The 23464-nt window shown below is 61.8% G+C and overlaps 7 protein-coding genes across 7 annotated transcripts; all 7 read right to left on the bottom strand.

The window, feature by feature from the left end:
* Positions 1 to 519: 519 nt before the first annotated feature.
* LSCM1_05688 (uncharacterized protein) lies at positions 520 to 1461 on the bottom strand (the record flags this gene model as incomplete). The annotated part of the gene is made up of 1 exon (XM_067323134.1): positions 520 to 1461. The coding sequence occupies one exon, from the start codon at positions 1459 to 1461 to the stop codon at positions 520 to 522; it is 942 nt and encodes a 313-aa protein (XP_067179769.1).
* A 1419-nt stretch (positions 1462 to 2880) lies between these two features.
* On the bottom strand, positions 2881 to 3864 carry LSCM1_05689 (uncharacterized protein; the record flags this gene model as incomplete). The annotated part of the gene is made up of 1 exon (XM_067323135.1): positions 2881 to 3864. The coding sequence occupies one exon, from the start codon at positions 3862 to 3864 to the stop codon at positions 2881 to 2883; it is 984 nt and encodes a 327-aa protein (XP_067179770.1).
* A 1558-nt stretch (positions 3865 to 5422) lies between these two features.
* Positions 5423 to 6796, bottom strand: LSCM1_05690 (uncharacterized protein; the record flags this gene model as incomplete). The annotated part of the gene is made up of 1 exon (XM_067323136.1): positions 5423 to 6796. One exon carries the CDS (start codon positions 6794 to 6796, stop codon positions 5423 to 5425), a length of 1374 nt encoding a protein of 457 aa, XP_067179771.1.
* A 695-nt stretch (positions 6797 to 7491) lies between these two features.
* On the bottom strand, positions 7492 to 9675 carry LSCM1_05691 (uncharacterized protein; the record flags this gene model as incomplete). Its single annotated transcript, XM_067323137.1, has 1 exon — positions 7492 to 9675. One exon carries the CDS (start codon positions 9673 to 9675, stop codon positions 7492 to 7494), a length of 2184 nt encoding a protein of 727 aa, XP_067179772.1.
* Positions 9676 to 13752: 4077 nt separating this feature from the next.
* On the bottom strand, positions 13753 to 14985 carry LSCM1_05693 (uncharacterized protein; the record flags this gene model as incomplete). The annotated part of the gene is made up of 1 exon (XM_067323138.1): positions 13753 to 14985. The coding sequence occupies one exon, from the start codon at positions 14983 to 14985 to the stop codon at positions 13753 to 13755; it is 1233 nt and encodes a 410-aa protein (XP_067179773.1).
* Positions 14986 to 15696: 711 nt separating this feature from the next.
* On the bottom strand, positions 15697 to 21225 carry LSCM1_05694 (uncharacterized protein; the record flags this gene model as incomplete). The annotated part of the gene is made up of 1 exon (XM_067323139.1): positions 15697 to 21225. The coding sequence occupies one exon, from the start codon at positions 21223 to 21225 to the stop codon at positions 15697 to 15699; it is 5529 nt and encodes a 1842-aa protein (XP_067179774.1).
* Positions 21226 to 22814: 1589 nt separating this feature from the next.
* On the bottom strand, positions 22815 to 23207 carry LSCM1_05695 (uncharacterized protein; the record flags this gene model as incomplete). Its single annotated transcript, XM_067323140.1, has 1 exon — positions 22815 to 23207. One exon carries the CDS (start codon positions 23205 to 23207, stop codon positions 22815 to 22817), a length of 393 nt encoding a protein of 130 aa, XP_067179775.1.
* Between the last annotated feature and the right edge of the window lie 257 nt (positions 23208 to 23464).

A 23464-nucleotide genomic window follows, 5' to 3' on the forward strand; every position in this document is an offset into this window, starting at 1 on the left:
CACAAACGCACACAACACGGCGGTGGTGCCGCTCTCTGCGGTGTGTGTGGGGGGGAGACTTCAACCACTTATGTTTGCGCTTTTTAAATAGTTTTTAGCCGCTTAGCTTATCTCTCAGTGACACAGACACAGAGAGAGAGACGTGTCAGCGCCTAAACACCACTCAGCCCCCTCCTCTCATCCCTCCCTGGGGGCGCGCAGCAGCGGGTGCACGCGCGCTACAGTAAAGAGCTGATGCAGTTGCCTGAGGAAGGGCCTCAGCCTCGAGCTCTGCTCACCACATGTCACCCACCCCCGCCTCGTAGTTCGCCCGGCGCATAACCACCAACGCCTCTAGCAGCCGACGTGAGTAGCGGTGAATCGCTCTGACTTCCCCACGCCGTACATGATCTGACGGTATCGCCACCAGATGCCCGTTCCACATTGATGATGGTGAGGGGAGGGAAGGGGGGGGAAGGTCGCACACCTCTCGCTTCCTTTTCTCGAGCGCGCGCGCGCCACCCCCTCCCCTCTACGCACCTAATCCATTGTCTTGACCTTTCCGCGGAACTCGTCCAACGTCTTGTACCCCTTCCTCGCCATCACCTCCAGCAGCTCCGCCGTAAGGCGCTCAAAGATGGCGGCGCCCTCTTCGTGCAGAGCCGTGCCCACCTGCACCATGGAGGCGCCAGCGAGCACGTGCAGGAAAGCGTCCGCGCCCGTGTACACGCCACCGCAGCCGACGATGACCTTTTGAGGGCAGCGGCGGTAGAAGGCGTTGATGTTGGCCAGCGCAGTGGGGAGGATGTAGCGCCCGCCGAGGCCGCCAAAGCCTTGCTTGGGCTTAATCACGACGGACTCCGTTTCCACGTCGATGGCAAGGCCATTCCCAACGCTGTTGATGCAGGTGATGAATGCCACCTTGGGGAACTCGTTGAGGATAGCGGCGGCCGCATCAAAGTGGGCGAAATCGAAGTATGGCGGCATCTTCACACCAAAGGGGTGCGGGTAGGCCTCCGAGACCGCCGTCAAGTAACGCCCCATCGCATCGAAGTCGTAGGCCACCTGCGGCTTGCCGGGAACGTTGGGGCAGGATAGGTTGAGCTCCAGGATGACACCCTTTTCGGTCGCGACAGTGGCAAGGCGCTTGCACATCGCCGCGTTCTCCTCGGCCGAGAACCCAGACATGGACAGGAACAGCGGCTTCCTGCTGTAGTCGTGCTGCTCAGAGGCGTAGGCCAGGTAATAGTTAAAGCCTTTGTTCGGCAGGCCCATCGAGTTGATGCTGCCAAGCGGCAGGGTCTCGTAGCGCGGCTCCGGATTGCCCTCGCGGAGGGCGGGTGTGCAGCTCTTCGAGACAAGAGAGCCACTCGCCGACTCGGTCATGGCCACCAGCTCCTCCGTCGTGCTGCACATCACGCCAGCCGCGTTCATGAACGGGTTGGCAAACATGTTGCCCAGCATCGACACCTGAAGGCTCATGGTGAAAGCGGCGGCAGCAGGGGGACAGCGGCAGGGAAGACGGGCGTGTCGAAACGGAAGGAGGAATAGAAGAAAAAAAGGGGGAGGGGGGCGGCGGTTGCGATGCGTGAAAGATGCGTATGGCTGTACTTTGCAGCGGCTACCTGTGTTAGAGAGAGAGAGAAGGCCTGTTTGTATGCAAGTCAGTGTATGCGCTTGCACGCGTATGTCTTCTTGGGTGAGAACGTGTGACGGTGAGCAATCGGTGTCGAGGGCGACAACCTCCTTTCTGTCTATCTTTGCCGCACGAGAGATGGCCTCTCATCGCGTGATGAGTGAGGAGACGGCATTGGTAGAGCGCAGAAGACAGAGACGTGAAGAAAAAAAGAAAGAAAAGTGGCAGCGGACCAAGGCGGAAGGTCACGGAGAAGCATGCGCAATCACGCCCATTCGTCATCCACACCGATGGACTTCCCCAAACGCAATTGAGGAAGGCCAGCGTGGCGCCATCAAGACGTCTCCAGTGAACAGAAGAGGCACAGAGGAAAATAGGACGGAGCGCAGAGCTGCCCACGCGCACACACACCGTAGCTCGCCACTTGCTCTCGCCCTCTCGTTGCGGATACAGCTGAACCGCTGCCTACCGCTCCGTCTGCTTCGGCGCGAAGAACAATCATGCGCGAGCGCCCACAGCAATGGCCAGCGTGTCTGCAACTGCTGTGGCCACGTAACCGAAGCCGCAAAGGGGTGGGCAGGACGCAGCGGTGAAGTGGATGAGCGGCACACACACACACAGAGAGAGAGAAGAGAGAGTGCGCGAGGAAGCTGTCGGCGTATTTATGCGTTCACGCTCACTTGTTTCTTGACGTTTAGTGCCGCGATAGAGAGCCGCTGTGGCCTGTCGCTTTGGAGGTGCGTGGGCGCCTCCTCCGGTCTGCCAGTGTGAAGTGGGGTATTGCCCCCCTTTCGTCTGCAAGATTCCGTATGCCGCACCGACTAGCGCGTGCGTACGTGCCTACGGAGATGCCGGAGGTGTCGCTTGAGGCGAGACGCAGACAGGAGAGGAGGTCGCGGGAGAGGGGAGAGGGGCTCCCCCTTCCGCCCCTTTTATAGCTTTTTCCCACCCCATCCCACCTTACCTCCCCCGCCCACCTTCTGCCACTATCTTTAGGAGTGTGCGTGCGACATGTGCAGCGGCATCGTTCTCAGTAAGAACGCCCGCCCCCTCCCTGGGAGAAGCAAGGGCGGTTGATGCCGAGGCACACACACACGGAGAGAGAGAGCTAGGCGAAAGGATGTCAAGACTACCGCGTTGGGAGCCGCCGTCCACTTGACTCCTGCCCCACTTCGTGAAGGCTTCATTTCTGTCCTCCCCCTTTGGGCGGCTGACGTTATCGTTACCCTGCCTTCCCACATGCACACACACCGCCCTCAGGCGAGTCAGGAGAGGACGCTGTAGAGGATTGCCATGCGCATATACAGTCCATAGCGCATCTGCCGAAAATACGCCGCACGCGGATCGTCGTCTATGTCCGTGCTGAGCTCATATACCCGGGGCAGCGGGTGCATGACAATCATCTTCGCTTTAGCATGTGACAGGCGAGCCTTGTCGATGAGCAGCCCAGCCCTCGCAGCCTCGAAGGCGGCCATGGCGTCCGCGTCGGCCGCAGCAGAGGCGACAAATCGCTCCTTCTGCAGCCTCGTCGCGTAGAGGACGTCGCAGTCAGCCACGATATCCGGAGTGAGCTCGCACGCTGTCTGCACGACGATCCCGCGCCCCTCGATGTCCGCTGCGACAGACGCTAGCACCTCCGCCGGCATACCCAGACCAGCGGGGGCGACGAGGTAGACCTTCGTCAGCGAAAAGTTGTGCGCCAGCAGCCTTAGCAGCGAGTGCACCGTGCGACCTTTTTTGAGGTCACCGATCAACGCAATCGTGATGCCGTCCACAGCGCCAAGCTCCGCGTGAATCGTCAGGGTGTCGAGTAGCGCCTGCGTCGGGTGCTCGCCAGCGCCATTGCCGGCGTTCATGATAGGATGCGTTGCCACGCTCATTGCCTGCTGCAACGCCTCCTCTGTATTGTGGCGAAGCACGAGCACGTCACTGTAGGAGTCGAGCGTGCGAACGGTGTCCTGCAGCGTCTCACCCTTGTTCACAGACGACGTCTCCACCTTAAAGTTAACGACGTTGCCGCCCAGCCGCATCATGGCCGCGCAGAAGCTCGATAGTGTGCGAGAGCTATCCTCAAAGAACAGCGGCGTCATGATGCGGCCGCGCAGGGCGTCGATCGTGTTGCCGGCCTCGATGTATGTCTTCATCTGGATCGCAAGCTGAATGAGGGCATCGATATCAGCGCGCGAGAACTGAGTGGCGGAGGCAACACTCTGGCCCTTGAGGGAGGCAACTGGGGTGAAAGTAGGCATAATGGCGCGCACGTGAGCAGCACAGAAAGAAGGCGCGTTGTGTTTGCGGAGGAGATGCGGATGCGTGTTCGGCAGGTGTTGGATAGCACGTGTCTCTGTCTCTCACTCTGCCCTAAAGCCTGACTGTGTGTGTGTGTGTGTGCCGGGCTGCGGCTCTGTTGCGCTTCCAGCAAAAGAGACGTCGCATAGAAAAGTGTCGAGCGCACCAAACAATGGGAAGGAGGGCAGAGTAGACAGGCGCTCCGTGGGCCTGCGCATACGCGAGCTCAGAAACGAGTGCGCCAGCGAGGGGAGGAGGGGAGGGCGGTCTGCAGGTGTGGCACAGTCCCTGGCAGAGCCTTCCACCCCCACCCTCGGCATCGCGGCTCCCACGCATGCACTCGTCATCCCCGGCAGAAGTCAAGGCGGAGAGGCAAGCCGCACACACACGCACGCGAAAACGAAGATACGTCGTCTGCTTTCTCGCGGCGCTGCGGAGAGGAGCAGGCGTGAAGAAGAGGAGGTACGGCAGAGGCGTCGTTCTATGTGAAGAGGGCTGCGCATGTTTCCACGAGGGTGCGAAAGAGAGCTATGGAGGCCGAAGAGAGGGGATGGGTTCCCACAGCGGTTCGTCAAGTTCATCAGACGAGAAGCACACAGAGGAGAGAACTTCCGTGGGAGGGATAGAGAAGGCGGGAGTAGTCAAGTGCACGCACGAGCGCAGCAACTCGCAAGCGCAGACGTTAGTAGCTACACTGCAGCCTCGACCATCATCGGTCTCTCTGTTTCACCAACAAACTGCCCATCCACCCACCCCCTCCTCCTCCTCCTCCAGGTTGTGTCGCGCTGAAACGGAAGCTCCTCACAGAATCGCCCCCTCCCTCTCTTCGCAGAAGCGCCTTGCAGTCACCCCCAGCCGGCACCACCTACGCCAATGCCCCCTTTCGCACCACATGGCATCCACACGCTGCCCTACACCCTCCCCTCTCTCTTCAGCTGTTGTGCGCGATGCTTGTCGCCACTCCTGGTGGGCTTGAGCCACAACTGTGTGTCCTCTGAGACGGGCTCGCTGCTTGGAGAGCGCACACGCGCGGAGGCGCTGCCGATTCTTTTCCATTTCACAACGGCTTATCTCTCATCGGTGCGCAAGTCGCGAAGGCGAACGCGCTTACGTGCGCTTTCGCGCATGCTCAAGAGACGGCATCGGCAAGGGCGAAAGAGTCCTCCGTACTAGACAGAGAGACAGAGAGGCGCGATGCAACCGCGCGCACGCACTTGCACACCTCCGCCCTGGTTAACGTTGATCTTTAGAAGAAACAATAGCATGTTGATTCGATAGTGAAAAGAGAGGAGGGGGGAGGGGATGAGAGGGATGCCGCAAGCGCGCAATGCTCCCCTCGTCCGCTTCGCTTTACCTTTTTCACCTCACGTCTCTTTTTCCCACACATCGTGTGACCGTCGTGTACCCGACTGCGATCGGCGCGCTGCCCTCCGCCCCCGCCCCTCTCTCTCCCCGCTTCACTCATTCGTCATCGTCCACGGCCGCTATTGCTTGCTTGTTTCTTTTTTCGTTACCACTTCACAGCTTACTCACTTTCCACTGGCCGAGAAAGGCGCGCACGTCCGCCTCCTGCTGGGGAGTGATGGCGTTGCTCTGGCGCCAGAGCGGCAGCAGCTGATAGAGTCCCACCACGGCCTCGAAATCGTAGCCAAGCTTCTTCAAGAAGGCCTTGGCACCCATCTCGCGGTCCACCAGCACCACTATCGACACCACCTCGAGCCCAGCAGACTTGAGCTTCTCGATTGCCTCGACCTTGGTCTCGCCGGTGGATACGAGGTCGTCAATGATGACGACGCGGTCGCCCTTCCTGTACTCGCCCTCGATGGCCGCCTTTGTACCGTAGCTCTTCGCCTCACGGCGGGGGTAGATGAGAGGAACGTTCATCTCGTTAGAAATGGCGCTGGCGATAGGCAACGCGGCGTAGGGTAGGCCAGCGATGCGGTCGAACTTGTAGTGGCGCAGTACCTTCGCGTACTCTCGAGCCACGAGGCGCATGATACTTGGGTACGTCACGAGGCGGCGAAGGTCAATGTAGATCGGCGAGCTTTTGCCGGACTTGAGCTTGAAGTTGCCGAAGCGCACGCAGTGTGAGTCCACGAGAGACTTCGCGAGCGCGGCAGAGGCACCTTTGGCGAAGCGGATCGCGTTGATTTCCTCGCACAGCGCCTTTGCAGCAGCGCGCGGGTCGGCAGCGCGGGCAAGGCCGCGAGATACATTGATGAGCATCCCGCTGCCGTCCGCACGGAGGCCCGCGTCGAGGCTCGCCTTCAGGCTGCCCCCCTGGGCCCCGATGCCCGGCACCAGAAACCACAGCGTTGGGGCACGCGCGCGGACGCGAGCCAGCGCTACCGGATCCGTAGCCCCAACGACGAGGCCGACATTTCCGTTGGCGTTCCATGGGCCCTCGGCCCGCTCGGCAACGGCCTCGTAGAGGTACTTGTCACCCACGCGCAGGCACTGCAAGTCGTCACTGCCCTTGTTGGACGTTTTGCAGAGCACAAACACCCCCTTGTTGGCGTAGCGCATGAACGACTGCAGGCTGTCGGTGCCCATGTATGGTGAGGCAGTGACGGCGTGCGCATTTAGGTGCTTGAAGGCGGAGGTGGCATACGCGTCAGCGGTGTCCGCAATATCGCCGCGCTTTGCATCCAGCACGACGGGGATGCCAGCGGGAACCGCACCGATCACCTCCGACAGCGCCGCCCAGCCCTCCGCGCCAAACAACTCGAAGAAGGCCGCGTTCGGCTTGTAGGCAGCGGCGTAGTCGTGCGTCTGCTCTATCAGGCGCCTGCATTCCTCCACCGCGGCAGCGGCCGTTTTCGAACGGGGGTCGAGGCCGACGCAGAGCAGAGAGCGCTTGGCGCGCTCCTGCAGAAGATCGAAGAAGGACATGCGATAGGGATGTGTGGGAAGGGGGAGAGGGGGGAAGGTGTACGGCTGAGTGTACGGGAAGAGAGTCGGTGTCGGCGCGCGGGGAGCTGAGTTAATGGGAAAAGGAGGAGACGGCAAGGAGAAGGGAGAAAAGCGGGGGTGATCGATGAGCCGTGCGGAGGCGTTGGCGGCGCTTTCTGTATCTCTCAGTCGATGTTGCAGACAGAAGAGGACACGCATGTGCGCGCGCGCGTGTGTGTGTGTGTGTGTCGCAGCAGCAGCAAGAGATGAAAGAGGGTAAGGAACTGTAAGGAGGAGCCCTGTCATCAGCACATGTGTCGCCGGTGCACCTTCGCGTGCAGCCGCGCATGCATCGCTCATGGGCACCGAGCGAGAGAAAACGCGCCACACGGGCGCATCCGTGACACTCACACAGAGAAGGGAGCGGAACAAAGAAAAAGCGGCGTCACCGCACGCGGCGGGGCACATATGCCGAAGGGCGGCTGTCCTTTACCAGACTGTGCTGGATGCTCGGGCGCCCTCGTCCGTCCTTTCTTTCGTAAGCCCACTGCTGTGAAGCAGATGGCATCGCCTTTTATCCTGCCACTCCGCACCGCATTGCCTTTCCACGCTTCCGAAGCCGCCGCTTATGCGCTGCCCATGCATGTGCAGCACAGTCCACGAAACAGAGAGAGAGACTGGGGAGGGGGGAGAAGTCAGCGGATGGCGCGTATCGCAGCACTAACGTACGCGACTTGCGTCAGAAGCTCGTCAGAGCTTTCCCCGCGCACATCACGGCCGTTCCATATCGTCCACCATGGACGGGGCACAGCGCGCGGAGCACTCGGGTCGCCACAGCCGCCACCCTCGCCGCTCCTCCCTTCCCTGCTGGTGGGCTCAGCGTCACGGTCCCCCACCATCGAGCGCCACTGCAGACGATGGAGCTGCAGTGGGCGACATACCCGATGGTAGTAAAGAACTTCAAAGTAAAACCAATAGCGGAACTCGTAGTAAAACGGCGCCAGCACTGACGAGATCGTCGCCGCAGACGCCGCCATGCAGCTGTCACCGTCGTCCTCCGCCAGCTGTGGCTCAAGGCCAAGCTCGACTGCGAAGGCGCCCTTAGCACCTGTGCTGCACGCCTCCGAAGAAGACGGCGCGGCAGCCCGCTCGCGGCAAGAGGAGCTCTGAAGCAGTGCAAGACGCCCGCGTTGCGCAAGCATGCGATTCACGTACGCCGCCCCGGCCTCATTGGCAGACAGTGTCGGCTGTGACGGAGACATCGCACGGGGACCGCCACCTGCGTGGCGCTTCTCTTCATCGGCCTGGAGCCCGGCGTGCACACCCACGGCCTCCTCGTCGCAGTGCGCTAGTGAGACCCACTGGAGGGCAGCAGCACCCGCAGCAGTAGTGGGCGACGACCACATCCTCGTCAGCCCGTCACCACACTCACTCTCCCAAAAGCTCTGAAAGGCACGCGTGGGCAGTCCATCAGCAGACCAGCAGTGGGCAGAGACGTCACTCTCGGCCTTCTCCGGGGTCGCCTCAGCACCAACGCCCCCGCCCTGGAGGTGCGCACCACGAACGCCGTCGCACAAGGCCTTAGCAGCGTCAGCGTGGGCCCGCTGGCGCATGCAAGACGGGCGAGGCGGCTCAAAGCACAAAGGGGAGAACAGATGCAGTGCATCGCGCGCCGCCACGCAGGCCGGCGACGACGTGGTCGTGGAGCTGGCGAGGTGCGCAAGCGACTCCCAGCCATCCAGCTGCATCTCCTGCTCCAAGGCAGTCATCAGATCGGTGCGTTGCTGCTCTCGCGACCGCACAAACCACATTTGCTCGATGCGCCGGCGGTAGACTTGGCGCACGACACCCGCCACAGCAGCAGCTCGCACGCGCTGCTGCCGCAGCTGGGCCTCGTCTGTTGGACCATGCTGGTCATCCCATGCGGTGTCGAACACGAGATGCACAGCGAGGTGGTGACGGGGGGTGCGGAAAAAGCGCCGCAGGCACGCCGTCTCAGCATCGCATTGAACATCGATCGCGTAGTCGATGTAAGAGTTGACCAATCGGTTGCACAGTAGTGTCAGGCCCTCCCACACAACATAGATGGTGACATGGCACGCGAACGGCACAACCGCATGCGGCGCTGGCGCGTCGGTGCCGCTGTGAAGACTAGGAGGCAAGCTGCCGGTTTGGCCACAGCGCTCTTTGCGCTGAGTGGACGCGGCAACACTTCTCCGACGTCGTCCGTCTTCTTCGGCCTCCTGTGCGCCGAGAGAAGCATCTCCGTCGTCGCCACTCGACCAGTCACTTCGGTGCGAGCCGGCGGGGTCTGCTTCAACATGTGCGCTGCTGGGCTGGGCAGGCGCGGCAGCTGCTCCCATGGCAGTCCTGGGGGCTTTGGTACTCCATGTGCCCTCTGGTGCGACTCGGCGGTGTTTGCTAGACTCTGGCAGGTGCAGCACTATTTGCGCCCACCATGCCTCGTGCACAAGCTCCTCCCAGTCGCGTTGGGAAGGTGAGGCGGCGCCGCCTGAGAGTTTCGTGGCGGGTGCTGAAGCACACGCCGCATCCTCGTCGCGGAGGCTCACCACGACCGTTGGCACCGCGTGCGCCAAAATTGACATCCAACGTGCCACGGCATCGTAGTCAATACACCGGAAGTCTTCGTAGGTGCGCAGCCGCCTATACGTGTCGTCGAGAAAGAAGCTGTCTGTGCTGATCGGATGCAGCGGCGAGCCGAGGCTGCACGCAATATGATGGGCGACAGTGGATTTCCCAGAGGCACTACACCCAACTATGCCAATCTGCTGGATACGGATGTCGACGTTAATGGCGTCGGTGGTGCTTGTTGTGCCCGCCACGTCAGCAGGTGAGTCTCCCTCGCACTTATTCGGCATGCTTTAGCACACCCGGTAGACGCCAGGGTCCTCCGAACTTCACTGAAGGCGTAGTGGGCAGTTCCCTGATGGGACCCTCGCGCTGAGCCTCGCGGAGCTTTGGGGTGCGCGTGCGGCGAAGAAGGCGACGAAGGATACGTCAGGCGCAGAGGCAGAGCGACACCTTTGGACGCCGGCACCATGCGGCGGGGGATGGGGGTGAGAAGGTGGAGCGTAAGGGAGAGGCAGAAGGGGAGGGAAATATGTCAACGAGGTGAAGCGATGCGCGCAGAGGCGAAGAGGGGTATCGGCCCGCTGACATCGGCCAAACGGCCCCTCAGGAATGCTGCCCTCGCGCAGTCTATCGATCGAGCAGGAGCGTGATCGCTTCCCTTCTCTAGCACCTTCGCCTCACCACAGCCACGTGTGAAGGAGCCGCTGCCCCCATCCCGCAATCGACGGCAACAGACACCGGGGAAAGGGTCAATAAAGGTGAAGCGAGAAGGCGCACGAAAAGGGGACGACGATGTCGCCGACCACACGCGTGCTTCCGCAGCGCTACCGCAGTAGTCTGAGGCACGCCTGAGGAGCGACTTGGCATCAGCACTCAAACATGAGCCCGAGCCCAGTTTCTGCCTCCGCCACCTGCAGCTACGCTGGCTATGGTGTGAAGGAGCCGCCGCCCTCTCACGAGCTTCTTTTCAGCTTTCCTCTCGCTGCGCGCTAGCAAAGGTCAACCACCGATGCGCAGTCATGGGAGTGTCCACTTTTTCCCTTTCGCCCGAGACCGCGACGGTCTGCAGTGGTTGAGACACAACGAACCCGCCCTGAAGCAATTCTCCCGCAGGCGTGCGCGTTGCGTCTATGCATGTGCACCTCTCTCCCCCGTCCCGTAGCGCCTCACGCACGACGCGAACGAAGACACGACGACACACACACACAGACGCTACAGAAAGGCATTCGCCTCTCCGCGCAATCGACAGAGACCAGAGAAGAGGGGGAAAAAAGGTCCGCACAAAACAGAAAATATTCGCCTTCAGTGAACCGAGAAAAAAGTAAAACACAAATGCATCTATGAGGGTTGTGTGTGCGGCTTGGCGGCAGCAGCGGTAACGGCATCGCGCGCGCACACACACAGAGATAACGCACGGCTGGCTCGCGGAAGCGAGGCTGGACGCGGACGGCGCTCATCTGATGAGCTCAGTCGCAGCGTTCCCTCACGTCGCCCCGTCTCGTCTCACCAGCGAGGAGAAACAAAGAGGCACCGCTGCCGTGAAGGCACCAGCGCCCACTCTAGTGGCGCTCACCGCGCAGGCGCATCGCCAGCTGCACGTCCTTCGGCTGTATCGTCACGCGCTTCGCGTGGATGCAGGCGAGGTTCGTGTCGGCCAGCAGCGACACAACGTACGCCTCCACCGCCTCCTGGATCGCCATGATCGCGCTGCTCTGGAAGCGCAGGCCCTCCTTCTGCGAGCTCGACACCTCGCGCACAAGGCGCTGGAACGGCGCGCACTGGATCAGCAGGTTCGTGCTCTTCTGGAACCTGCGGATCTCGCGGATCGCGCAGGTGCCCGGGCGCCAGCGGCGGTGCACCTTCTTCACGCCCGACGCCGCGCTCGGCGCCTTCTTGCTCTTCTTCGACGTGATGCTGCGCTTCGTGCGGGCGGTCTCCTTCGTGCGGGACATGGCGGTCGCGGGGGGGAAGGGGGTGCGGGGGCTGCGGGTGGTGGTGTGGGAGGAGGGGGTAGCGGGGGGTGGGGCTGTGGTGCGGGAGGGTGCAGAGAGCGGTGGACTGTCAGCGGGTGTGTGCACGCGTGTTGGTGCCAGAGGCAGAGGAAGGTGGTGTAGGGCAAGCGGAGGGTGGCGTAGACGAGCAAGTACACGGCAGTGGTGCGTGCAGGGCCCTGCGACCCCAGCGGCCTGCGCAGATGCACGCGGCATAGCCCACATCGCGCACGGAAGCGCCTACGCGCTGCGCAGGGTGGGAGCATGGCAGGCAGGCAGACGCAGTCGCAGTCGCACGCAAAACGGCGGGACACAGCACACAAGCGGGCGGTCTCATCAGTGCTCCTTCTTTGGCTCTCGAAGTTCAATAACACTCTCGCTCTCTCCACTGCCGCGGCAGGGCAGCGCGCGCGAAGTGTGTATGTGCGGCTTGGTGGAAGGAGAAAAAAAAGAAATGCATCTATGAGGGAAGGGGAGCGGGGAGGCGCGCAGGTCCGGATGTCAGCACAGTCGCAGGCGCCTCACGGACCCGCCCGCCCGAGGTCCGCACTCGCCTAGTGGCGCTCACCGCGCAGGCGCATCGCCAGCTGCACGTCCTTCGGCTGTATCGTCACGCGCTTCGCGTGGATGCAGGCGAGGTTCGTGTCGGCCAGCAGCGACACAACGTACGCCTCCACCGCCTCCTGGATCGCCATGATCGCGCTGCTCTGGAAGCGCAGGCCCTCCTTCTGCGAGCTCGACACCTCGCGCACAAGGCGCTGGAACGGCGCGCACTGGATCAGCAGGTTCGTGCTCTTCTGGAACCTGCGGATCTCGCGGATCGCGCAGGTGCCCGGGCGCCAGCGGCGGTGCACCTTCTTCACGCCCGACGCCGCGCTCGGCGCCTTCTTGCTCTTCTTCGACGTGATGCTGCGCTTCGTGCGGGCGGTCTCCTTCGTGCGGGACATGGCGGTCGCGGGGGGGAGGGGGGTGCGGGGGGCTGCGGGTGGTGGTGTGGGAGGAGGGGGTAGCGGGGGGTGGGGCTGTGGTGCGGGAGGGTGCAGAGAGCGGTGGACTGTCAGCGAGTGTGTGCAGGGGAAGGCGAAGCACAGCAGGAGGAACGAGCGGACGCGTGCGCGGAGTGGAGAGAGCAGAGCAGTGGAGTGCAGGGGACGAGAGAGCAAATTGTGAGAGGCGGCGCATCGGTCACAGAACGCACCACGTGCGGTGTGGAGATGACGCGAAAACAGGCGCGCGCCACCAGTGAAGGAGGGGAGCCAACGGGTGGTGCCGATCGGTGACGATGAAACGCGGTGACGTCTGTGACTGGTTGTCATGAGACAGAAGAGAAGCTTCTGTTCTGGTGGGCGAACTCCTACAGAAAATGAACGGCTTCGCCGGATTCAAGAGGGCATGCTCGACAGGGCGAAGAGCATCGCACTGACAGCGCTAGAGTCTCCCCTTCACACACACACGCACACGCAAAAAGGGGGCGCGAGGGATAAGAACGCGTAGTATCGGTGCAGCGCATGACCTTTCCATTCTGTCAGTGGTCCGCACAGGTGCACCGGCAACGACACAAAGAGAGCGCCTCCCCTGATGAAAAAGGCCACGAACTTGTCATGCGGTGCAGCTCTCCCTCCGCCACCCCCCCCTCAACGCTCTTCGCCGCCATCACCGCAGCGGCTCCAACAGCCCAACACAAGCCAACAGCTCATTCATTTTGTCTCTCTTGTAACATGAAGCCCCGACTCGCTCCCTAAGCGAGAGAGCCATCGGTCGATTGCCCCGCACCGGCGAACTTCCGAGAGACGCTCCTATGCATCGCGATGACAGCTTACAGCCGTTTGTGCCGCAGCCCCCCCGTCAGCGCTGCCTTTTTTTTCGTGTTGCTCTCACCTCTGTCTGTGCTTGCTTCCCTCGGCTATGTGTATGGGCGCCTTTCACGCTGACAGCGTTGCCAACAGCCCCCCAGTGGGCCACCTTCGCCGCTGCTGTCCTCTTCGTTGCTACTCGGCCGCCTCGCACAACCTTCGCGATGGCGCGTGGAGAGGGGTCAGAAGTGAGTCGAAGGGCATACGCACACAGATGAAATCGGCAAGGGGCGTGTGGTGCCTCAGCACCCACGACCCCACTCTGCGTGTAAGAGGAGAGGCCATGCAACCCCCTCCCCGCCGCCCCTCTGTCCCGTTGCCCATGCCGAGCGTCCCCCACCTCCTCTGGTGGTGGCACAAGGCCACGCAGCAACAGCGCAGCGGAGCCGGAGCGATGCATCGCTACGGATGCTGTGGAGCAGGCCTCTGAGTAGCCTTTGCGCCGGAGCTGCGTGTGACAGTGCGCACGTTCGCGCAACCGATGTGATGGGCTGGGGGAAAGGGAGGGAAGCTGCGGGAATCAGCGTCCACGCAAGGCATTCGTCGCCACTGGCCGCCCGCGCAGGCACCAGCCCTCGTACGGGGTCCACTTGCATTTGGAATGCAGCTCCTCGCCGCGAACGGTCCACTCGCACGCGAGATCGAATGAGCGGTGCGGCGCGTCGGATTGGTGCAACTTGAAGATGCGATTTGGATTTGTATGCAAGACGCGCACAATGTCATCCACAGTCAGCGTGCGCCCTTGCCGCTCCGCCGCCGCGAGTGTGGCCGGCTTAGGCGCCGTCGGGTGCGGCCACCGGCCCTCCACCACGGTCAGCAGCAGCGGCACCACAACTTCAATCGACGGCATCCCACTAGGAGGCTGCGCGGCGGCGTCGCAGTGGTCCTTCTCGACAAGCGTGTGCGGCGCATGGTCAGTGCCAACGCAGTCCACGGTGCCGTCCAGGATCCCAGCCCAGAGTGCTTCGTGGTGCATTGGTGGCCGCACCGGCGGGTTCACCTTCACTCGCGCGCCACAGCACGAGTAGTCGAGGGTGGTGAGGAACAGATGATGTGGGGTCACTTCGCAGGTAAGCTGGAGCGTTGGGTCAGCACTGCGGGCCTCACGGACAAATTCGAGGCTCTGCGCTGTTGAGATGTGGGCAAGGTGAAGCGGCGTGCGGTAACGACGCGCCATGGAGATGGCCTCCTGCACCGAGGTCGCCTCCGACTCTGCGGGGCGCCGCAGCGAGTGCGAAGCAGGGCCATCGTAGGGGTGCTGGGCAGCTGCGGCATCGTTGATCTGCGACTGCTCACAGTGCGCGACCAGCACAATCTGAAGGCGTCCGCAAACCTCGAAGCTCTTCTCCACCACTGAGTCGCTGCACTTCATGTCTCCGGTGGAATTGTCGAGGTACAGCTTTAGTCCGCAGCAGTGCTTCTTCAGCTCTGCGTGCGCCGGGCTCGTCCAGAGCTCCTCCAGCTCCTGCAGGTGCGTCTCAGCTGTTGCACCAAAGAAGAAAAACAGCTGGAAGTCGGAGTGGGCAGTGGCCCTGGCACGAGCCACCTTGTCTGCCAACGCGTTAATGCTCTGCGTTGGCGGGCTCGTGTTGGGCATGTCGCAGGCGACGGCAATGCCGCCGTAGTATGCCGCGGCGCTTTCACTGGCGATGTCTGCCTTGTGCTCGAGGCCAGGCTCGCGGAAGTGCACGTGACAGTCGATGAGAGGCGGCAGCTGCACCACCGCCGACAGCGAAGAGGGGGCGTAGGGCATCTCGGTTCCTTTGACTGATCAGAGACGGGGGCGAGAGACCAGAGAGAGGGAGAAGGGGGAAGGGAGGGCGATTGTGACGAATGTGTCCGCGTGGCCTTGGACGCGGCACGTAATGTGTGGAAGGGCAAGAGTCAGGAACGCCGTAGGCGGGTATGGTGAGCCTCGTGAAGTGCTCCCTTTACAGCTGCGGGTGCCCAGGTGTCGTACGACAACGGCAAGCGGGCGCGTGCGCGGGGGTGGTGGGTGGTTGGCGAGCACAAGTCGCGTGGTCACGAGTGTCGCCCACAGGGGGGGAACAAAACGAGTCGAGGAGGAGAGTAGTGTGTGCTTATGCGTCTATGCACGCCTCGCCATACCTGGTGGGGAGAGGGGGGCGTTCGGTCCGGCATTCATAGCACAACCCGAGACACCATTGAAGGGAAGTTGGGGTTGCACCGTCTCCCCTGTCCACGCGTCTCTCCTGCTCTGGAGCAGCACAAGCAGACACGCGCGCACCTCCTCCTCCTCCTCCCACTGCCGCTCATCCCTACTCCGCTTTTGTTGCCTGTCTTTCCAATTTTATCGGTTTACGGACTTAGTACTCTTAACAGCGCACAGACACGCACGCAGGCACACACGCACAGAGAGAGAGGGAGAGAGAGGGCCGCGCACGCGCCATTCGCATCGCCCTTTTTCACCTGCGCGTGCGGGCGCGCTTGTGGCCGCACGCGCCTACCACTGCACGTCGCTAAAGGAGCCGTTACCGGGCTGGAAGACCTCCTCGAGCTCTTCCTCGGTTACCAGGTGCGGTGCGCCGCGGCGATCAACGCGGTTCTGGACATGAGACAGCTTTAAAAAGATTATCTCGCCTTGGTGCAACTCCAACTCGACCACGCCGCTCACGTCGCTCGTCAGGAAGCGCACTGCCTCGATGGCGGACTGCGTGTGCTTCTCCGACAGCTGGCCAGTGCCGATGTTCTGCGACACGTGGCGCGAGTACATGCGAAACAAGTCCGCGGCAGAGCGGTCGAACGAGACGTCGTAGAGGTACTGCAGGCCGACCGAGAGCAGGTTCATGCCCGGGGCCTCAAACATGGCGCCCTCGCGCGTGCGGGTGACGCCGACGCCGTTTCGGCCAGCAATCTCGTTCGCCATCTGCAGAGCCAGCAGCGGTGTCGCGTCAATACCGTTGATGTTGACACAGCGCGCGCCGCGGAAGGTCAGGGACACAAACTCGGGCGTCGCGCTGCAGTCGCGCAGTGGCCTCACCAGCGACGGCGGCGGCAGGCTATGTATGTCGTCGCAGTAGTACGTGTTACCGCACACGGAGCTATGCACCTGGCCGTTGCTCTTCACAGTTGCCTTGATTCCGTGCCTGCGCAGGAAGCTGATCTGATTCGCCGCCGTTACAAAGTCTTCCATTAGCCGCGCGTCGCGCCACGCGTTGTAGACGCCCATTTCAGGGCAGTTGCTCTGCACATACTTCTCAAAGCCCGCCTCCTTCTTGTTCTGCTTCGACGTCTGCGCCACCACCGTCATGCGGCGCTCGCGCATCACCGGAATGAGGTGCTTGCCGAAGATGTACCAGCTAAGCTTCGAGAGGTGCCAATTGTGCTGCTCATCGGCAGACTGGCACATGATGAGATCGAACGCTGCGTTAGCGATCTCGGAGCGCAGGTCGACCACTTCCACCGGCACATTCAGGCTCTGAAACGCCTGCTCGAAGTGATCGATGTTCGACCCGCCGAGGTAGGCGTGAAAGCATGTGATGCTGAGCCCCTCTTGGCTCAGACGCAGCGCCAGCACTTTGCTGTCGTTGTTGTTCGTGATCATCAGCCCAACCTTGTGGCGGCGCAGCATGGCGCAGTTGTTGTTCTCGATCTTGTGGTAAATCTTGGGGACGTAGTGGCGGAACGGCTCAATCTCGATAGCCGGCAACGGCATATCCATGCACTCGCAGAACATCTTCACAACGCTCGACTCCGTCAGCAGGGGGATGTTGTAGTCGATGGCGAGGCGGCGCACCCAGTAATCCGGCGAGGCAGTCTCGCGGGTGCAGCGGCGCAGCACGAAGTCCCGCTTCTTGTCACGAATCTGAATGACCAGATCGAACAACTCCTTCTTTGCCACCTCGTCGTCGTACACCGCGAGGAGGCCGCTGTCCGACAAGTCGCTCGGCGGCAGCTCGCTGCGCAGGAGAAGCACTTCGCATGAAATGCCGTACTCGTTTAGCACTGCCGCCGTCTTGGCTGTGCAGTACACCTTCAGCCCGCGCCGCACGAGGTGCTGCAGGTACGGGCAGAGCACCTCCGTCTCGCTGTCCACGTCACTGCTGAAGAAGACGCCCTTCTCCGGGATCTTGAAGTTCTGGCACATCATCGCCTTGAGGAATACTTCGTGCTTGTCGCGGCCGAAGACACCGATCTCTCCCGTGGATGCCATCTCGACTCCGAGGATCGGGTCCGCGCCGGCCAGTCGGTTGAAGCTGAAGGTGGAGGCCTTGCACCCGATGTGCGTCATCTTGGCGCGCTTGATTGGTACGAGGTTCTGATCCTTGCGCGCCAGAAACGCAGACACCATCACAGCGGGGAACGAGATTCCAAGCGTCTTCGACACAAAAGGCACGGAGCGAGAGCTGCGCACGTTTGCCTCGATGACACGGAGCTGGCCCTCCGCCGTGAGCAGGAACTGCACGTTCATCGGCCCCACCACATCGAGCCTCTCGGCGATGCGATTGACAGAGTCATATATACGCTTCATGGTGTCCTTGTCGGTGTTCTGCGGGGGGAGAAACATCGTCGCATCGCCCGAGTGCACGCCGGCGTTCTCAACGTGCTCGCAGATGGCATAGCACAGCACGCGGCCGTGGTGGGCGACGATGTCGACGTCGTACTCCATGGCACCCTCGTAATACTTGCTGACAACCACCGGGTGCTCTCCAGAAACTAAGGAGGCCTCCTTCAGGTAGCGCGTCACGTCCTCTTTGTTCGCGATGACCGCCATGGCTGACCCGCTCAGCACGTAGCTCGGGCGCACCAAGGCAGGGTAGCCGACAGTGTCGCAGAACTCATGCACCTGCGCGACCGACGTGGCCGAGATCCACTCCGGCTGCGGCACGCCGAGGTCGTCACACATCTTAGAGAACTTGTTGCGGTCCTCGGCCATGTCGATGTTTGCCGGGTCCGTGCCGAGGATCGGCAACCCATGCCTCTTGAGGCTCAGCGCCATGTTCTGCACAATCTGGCCACCCAGCGAGATGACGACGCCACGCACACGCTCCTTCGTCAGGATGTCGAGGACCGTCTCCTCGGACACCTCGTCGAAGTAGAGCCGGTCGCACTCGTCGTAGTCCGTCGACACCGTCTCGGGGTTGTAGTTGATGAGGATCACCTTGTTGCCGAGCCGGCGTAGCTCGCGTGCCACGAGGACGCCGCCGTAGTCGAACTCGACGCTGTTGCCGATTCGGTAGACGCCGCAGCCAAGCACAGCGTACATGCGCTCGGTGAAGGGGACATCATCACGTTGGGCGTTGTAGGTTGAGTAGAGGTAGCAGCACTGCGCCGCTGGGTACTCGCCGGCGACCGTATCGATCTGCTTAATGAGCGGCATCACGTTCAGCTCCACACGGCGCGCGCGCACATCGTCGGCGGTGCTGTTGAAGAGCCGGGCCAGTTGCCGGTCGGAGAAACCGTGCGCCTTCATGCTGAGTAGGTACTCTCTCGGCACCTCTGGAAGCTTGTTGGCATACACCGTGGCCGCGGCCTTGGAGAGGTGCACAAGCCGTTCCAGCTTGTAGAGGAAGAAGCGCGTGATCTTGGTCATGTGGTACAGCTCCTCGATCGAGTGACCGTCGAGCAGGGCGCGGCAGAGGGCGAAGAGGCGGTACGGTGTTGGGTGGCGGATGTGCTCCATGTAGTCAAAATCAGCGCCGCTGAAGCGATCAGGGACGGAGAAGCCGGTGTAGTCCGGGTCCACCATTCGAATCGCCTTCTGCAGGGCCTCCTCAAAGGTGCGGCCGATGGACATCACCTCCCCGACGCTCTTCATCATGGAGCCGACATCCTCGCTCACCATGTTGAACTTGTTGAGGTCCCAGCGGGGCATCTTGATGACAATGTAATCCATGCTGGGCTCGAAGCACGCCATCGTCGTCTTTGTGACGCCGTTCGTGATCTCAAACAGTCCCTTGCCCAGAGCAATCTTGGTCGCGACGTGGGCCAGTGGGTAGCCGGTCGCCTTGGAGGCCAGCGCCGACGAGCGCGACAGGCGCGCGTTCACCTCGATGACGACGTAGCGGTGGCTGAAGGGGTCGAGACCGTACTGGATGTTGCACTCGCCCACGATGCCGAGGTGGCGGATAATCTTGATGGAGGCGCTGCGCAGCATGTGAAACTCGTCATTGCTCAGCGTCTGCGATGGCGCGACAACGATGGACTCGCCTGTGTGTATGCCCATGGGGTCGAAGTTCTCCATGTTGCACACGGTGATGCAGTTGTCGTAGATATCGCGCACCACCTCGTACTCGATCTCCTTCCAGCCAGCCACGCTCTCCTCCAGCAGCACCTGCGGCGACGCTGCGAGCGCGACCTCGACCTTGCGGCGCAGCTCCTCCACGTCCTCAACGATGCCGCTGCCCTGCCCGCCAAGGCAGTAGGCTGCGCGCACCATCATCGGGAAACCAATGTCCTTGCTAGCCACCACAGCCTCCTCCACAGACCTCACCGCCGCCGACCGGGCCACCTGCTCGTTGATCTGCAGCAATGTGTCGCGGAACAGCTCACGGTCCTCTGTCACGGATATGACGGAGACGGGTGTGCCGAGCACCTGCACGTTGTACTTTCTCAGCACGCCGAGCTCGTCCAGCTTCACGCCGCAGTTCAGCGCTGTCTGGCCACCCCAGCCGAGCAGAATGCCATCTGGTCGCTCCTTCTCGATGACACGCTCCACCGCCTCCACCGTAAGCGGCACAAAATAAATGTGGTCGGCCATCTCGTCGTCCGTCTGCACCGTCGCGATGTTCGGGTTGATGAGCACCGTTTCCACGCCCTCCTCGCGCAAAGATTTCAGGCACTGGGAGCCGCTGTAGTCGAACTCGCCCGCCTGCGCAATGACGATGCCGCCGGCGCCGAGGACCAGCACCTTGCGCGGCTTGAACTTCGCCACCTCCCGCACCTTCGACTCCCGCACGCGGCGCACGTACTCGCCGAAGAGGTACTCTGTGTCCTGCGGGCCGCAGCGCCCCTCGGGGTGAAACTGGACGCTACAGAACGGCTTCGTCTTGTGCCACAGACCCTCGTTGCTCCCATCGTTCGAGTTCGTAAAGTACTCCTCCCACTCACCCGGCGGAAGTGTCTTGAAGTCGACGGCGAAGCCGTGATTCTGCGTCGTGATGACGACGCGCCCATCGCGGCTGCACTTGCACGGCTGGTTCTGGCCGCGGTGGCCGTACTTCATCTTGTAGGTGGAGCCGCCAGCAGCGAGGCAGAGCATCTGGTTGCCCATGCAAATACCAAAGATGGGCTTGTCCTGCTGAAGAGCCCAGCGGACGCTGCGAATGGTGCTCGTGCACATCTGCGGGTTGCCAGGGCCGTTCGTGACGAAGAGGCCGTCGTACACCTCGGTCGTGATGTCCCAGTCGTGTGGAACGACGATGAGGGTGACGTCGTGCTTCAGAAGGCAGCGCAGCGTGTTCAGCTTCACCCCCATATCAATGACGAGGATGCGAAGCGTCCCGTGGCCGTGCGTCACGCGTTTCGTGGTGCTTACCTCCGCGACCAGGTTGCGGGTGTTGGGGTCCATGAAGGGGACATCGTTGCCGGCTATGAGCACCTTGCCGAGCGCCGTACCCATGTCGCGCAGCTTCAGCACGATGCTGCGGGTGTCCACCATCATCATGCCAGGCACCTTGTTCTCGCGCAGCCACTGGCCGAGGGTCTCGTACATCTCCCAGTGATCCGGCTGGTCGCAGTACTCCTGCACAACCACGGCACTCACGTGGATCCGGCCGTTCGTACTCTCAAAGTACTTCGTCACCCCGAAAAGATCCTCCTCGATGGGCGGCACGCCGTAGTTGCCCACCATTGGCGATGTCAGCACCAGAATCTGGCCCTGGTACGAAGGGTCCGTCAGGCTCTCCGGGTAACCGACCATGCCCGTCGCGAAGACCACCTCACCAGCGACACTCTCCTCATAGCCGAAGGAGTAGCCCTCGAAGCGCTCGCCGCCGTGCAGCACGAGCTCCGCCTTGACGAAGCGATCCATTCTGTACTTCCTTCTCCTTTCAAGGACGCGGTCTTCCTTCAATGCGCTGGTGTGTGTGTGTGTGTGTGGGTGGGTGGGTGTGTCTGTGTGGGTGCGCACGCGGGCGTAAGTGCGGGAGGAGAGAGGGTCGACTCTTCTCCCCTGCGTACGCGTTTTGCCGTTGCCGATTTTTTTCTCCTCTCTCGTCGTGGGATTAGTTAACCGCGCTGCGTTTAAAAAGCTCACACACAAAAAAGGGGTGAGAGAAGGAAGACCAACAGAAGCACAGCGAGTGCTGTGAGAGGCGCTCGTTGTGAAAGAAATGAGAGAGAAACGGTGGTCGATGCGTGTGTGTGAGAAGTGGGGGGAGGATGAGATCCGGTGCAATCCGCTTGCGTCCGCGCGCTTGTGCTATGACAGTTCACTTCCTTCGCGTTCCTGGGGCTATCGAATTCGATTACGGCTCTTTTTTTTGCTCCCTACTGTGGCGATGTCTTCGCAACTCCGTCGCTTCACATTTCTCTTCGCCTGCGATTTCGCTCTCTCGCCGGCACAAAAGGAAAAAAAACACCGTGACGCGCCGGGGGAGGGGGCGGATATGCGTTCCTCTCCCGCTGCTGCACCGCCGCGTGGCTCCGGTGGCTCTCCTCCGTCCTTCACCTGTTGCGTCTGTATCGGCTTGTGTGTATGTGTGTGTGTGTGTGTGCGATTCCGCGCACTTCGTTGTCAGGTTCGCGCTCTTCCTCTTTTTGTTTAGTCCGTTTAGATATGGCCGCTTACCGTATGTATGTCCGCGTGTGTGTGTGTGTGTACAAGTGCGAGCGTACTATTCATGCAGAAAGGGTGGGGGGCAAAGCAGTCCCATGACAGAAAGATATGCGACAGTGGAAAGAGAAAGGTGGGAAGGACACACAGGAGCTGCAGAGAGAGCGGGTGGCATACTTACATGCACGAATGAGCCTGAAAGCTTCACAACAATCTCTCTGCACGGGCACTCCTCGGTCACAGGATCAACTCCTCGCACCTTCCCAGCATACACGCACACACGCCTCGCGGCTCTTAATGCAAGTTGGCGCTTCCGCTTTCGCTTTCCTTGACTTCTCTTCCGCACATCGGCCACTTCCCACGCACACACGAACTGCATCGGTCAGCGCCGACTCCATGCGCGTGCCGACAGGCAGCGACGTGTCGACGCACACGGAGTGTCACACACACAGAGAGAGCTCATCACGCACGCAGCCGGCGCACAGTGAATCAAAGAATGTGTTCGCGCATTTTCAGCTCCGTCACTGAGTGCTTCACTCGCTGTGTGTGCTGTGTACACATGGCCGCAAGAGCACGAAGAGCGGCACGTCAACACAGCAAAGCTTAGATTTTAAAAAAATGCATCTATGAGGGTTGTGTGTGCGGCTTGGCGGCAGCAGCGGTAACGGCATCGCGCGCGCACACACACAGAGATAACGCACGGCTGGCTCGCGGAAGCGAGGCTGGACGCGGACGGCGCTCATCTGATGAGCTCAGTCGCAGCGTTCCCTCACGTCGCCCCGTCTCGTCTCACCAGCGAGGAGAAACAAAGAGGCACCGCTGCCGTGAAGGCACCAGCGCCCACTCTAGTGGCGCTCACCGCGCAGGCGCATCGCCAGCTGCACGTCCTTCGGCTGTATCGTCACGCGCTTCGCGTGGATGCAGGCGAGGTTCGTGTCGGCCAGCAGCGACACAACGTACGCCTCCACCGCCTCCTGGATCGCCATGATCGCGCTGCTCTGGAAGCGCAGGCCCTCCTTCTGCGAGCTCGACACCTCGCGCACAAGGCGCTGGAACGGCGCGCACTGGATCAGCAGGTTCGTGCTCTTCTGGAACCTGCGGATCTCGCGGATCGCGCAGGTGCCCGGGCGCCAGCGGCGGTGCACCTTCTTCACGCCCGACGCCGCGCTCGGCGCCTTCTTGCTCTTCTTCGACGTGATGCTGCGCTTCGTGCGGGCGGTCTCCTTCGTGCGGGACATGGCGGTCGCGGGGGGGAGGGGGGTGCGGGGGGCTGCGGGTGGTGGTGTGGGAGGAGGGGGTAGCGGGGGGTGGGGCTGTGGTGCGGGAGGGTGCAGAGAGCGGTGGACTGTCAGCGAGTGTGTGCAGGGGAAGGCGAAGCACAGCAGGAGGAACGAGCGGACGCGTGCGCGGAGTGGAGAGAGCAGAGCAGTGGAGTGCAGGGGACGAGAGAGCAAATTGTGAGAGGCGGCGCATCGGTCACAGAACGCACCACGTG

This window comes from Leishmania martiniquensis, chromosome 16 (genome assembly GCF_017916325.1).
Source record: "Leishmania martiniquensis isolate LSCM1 chromosome 16, whole genome shotgun sequence".
NCBI lineage: Eukaryota > Euglenozoa > Kinetoplastea > Trypanosomatida > Trypanosomatidae > Leishmania > Leishmania martiniquensis.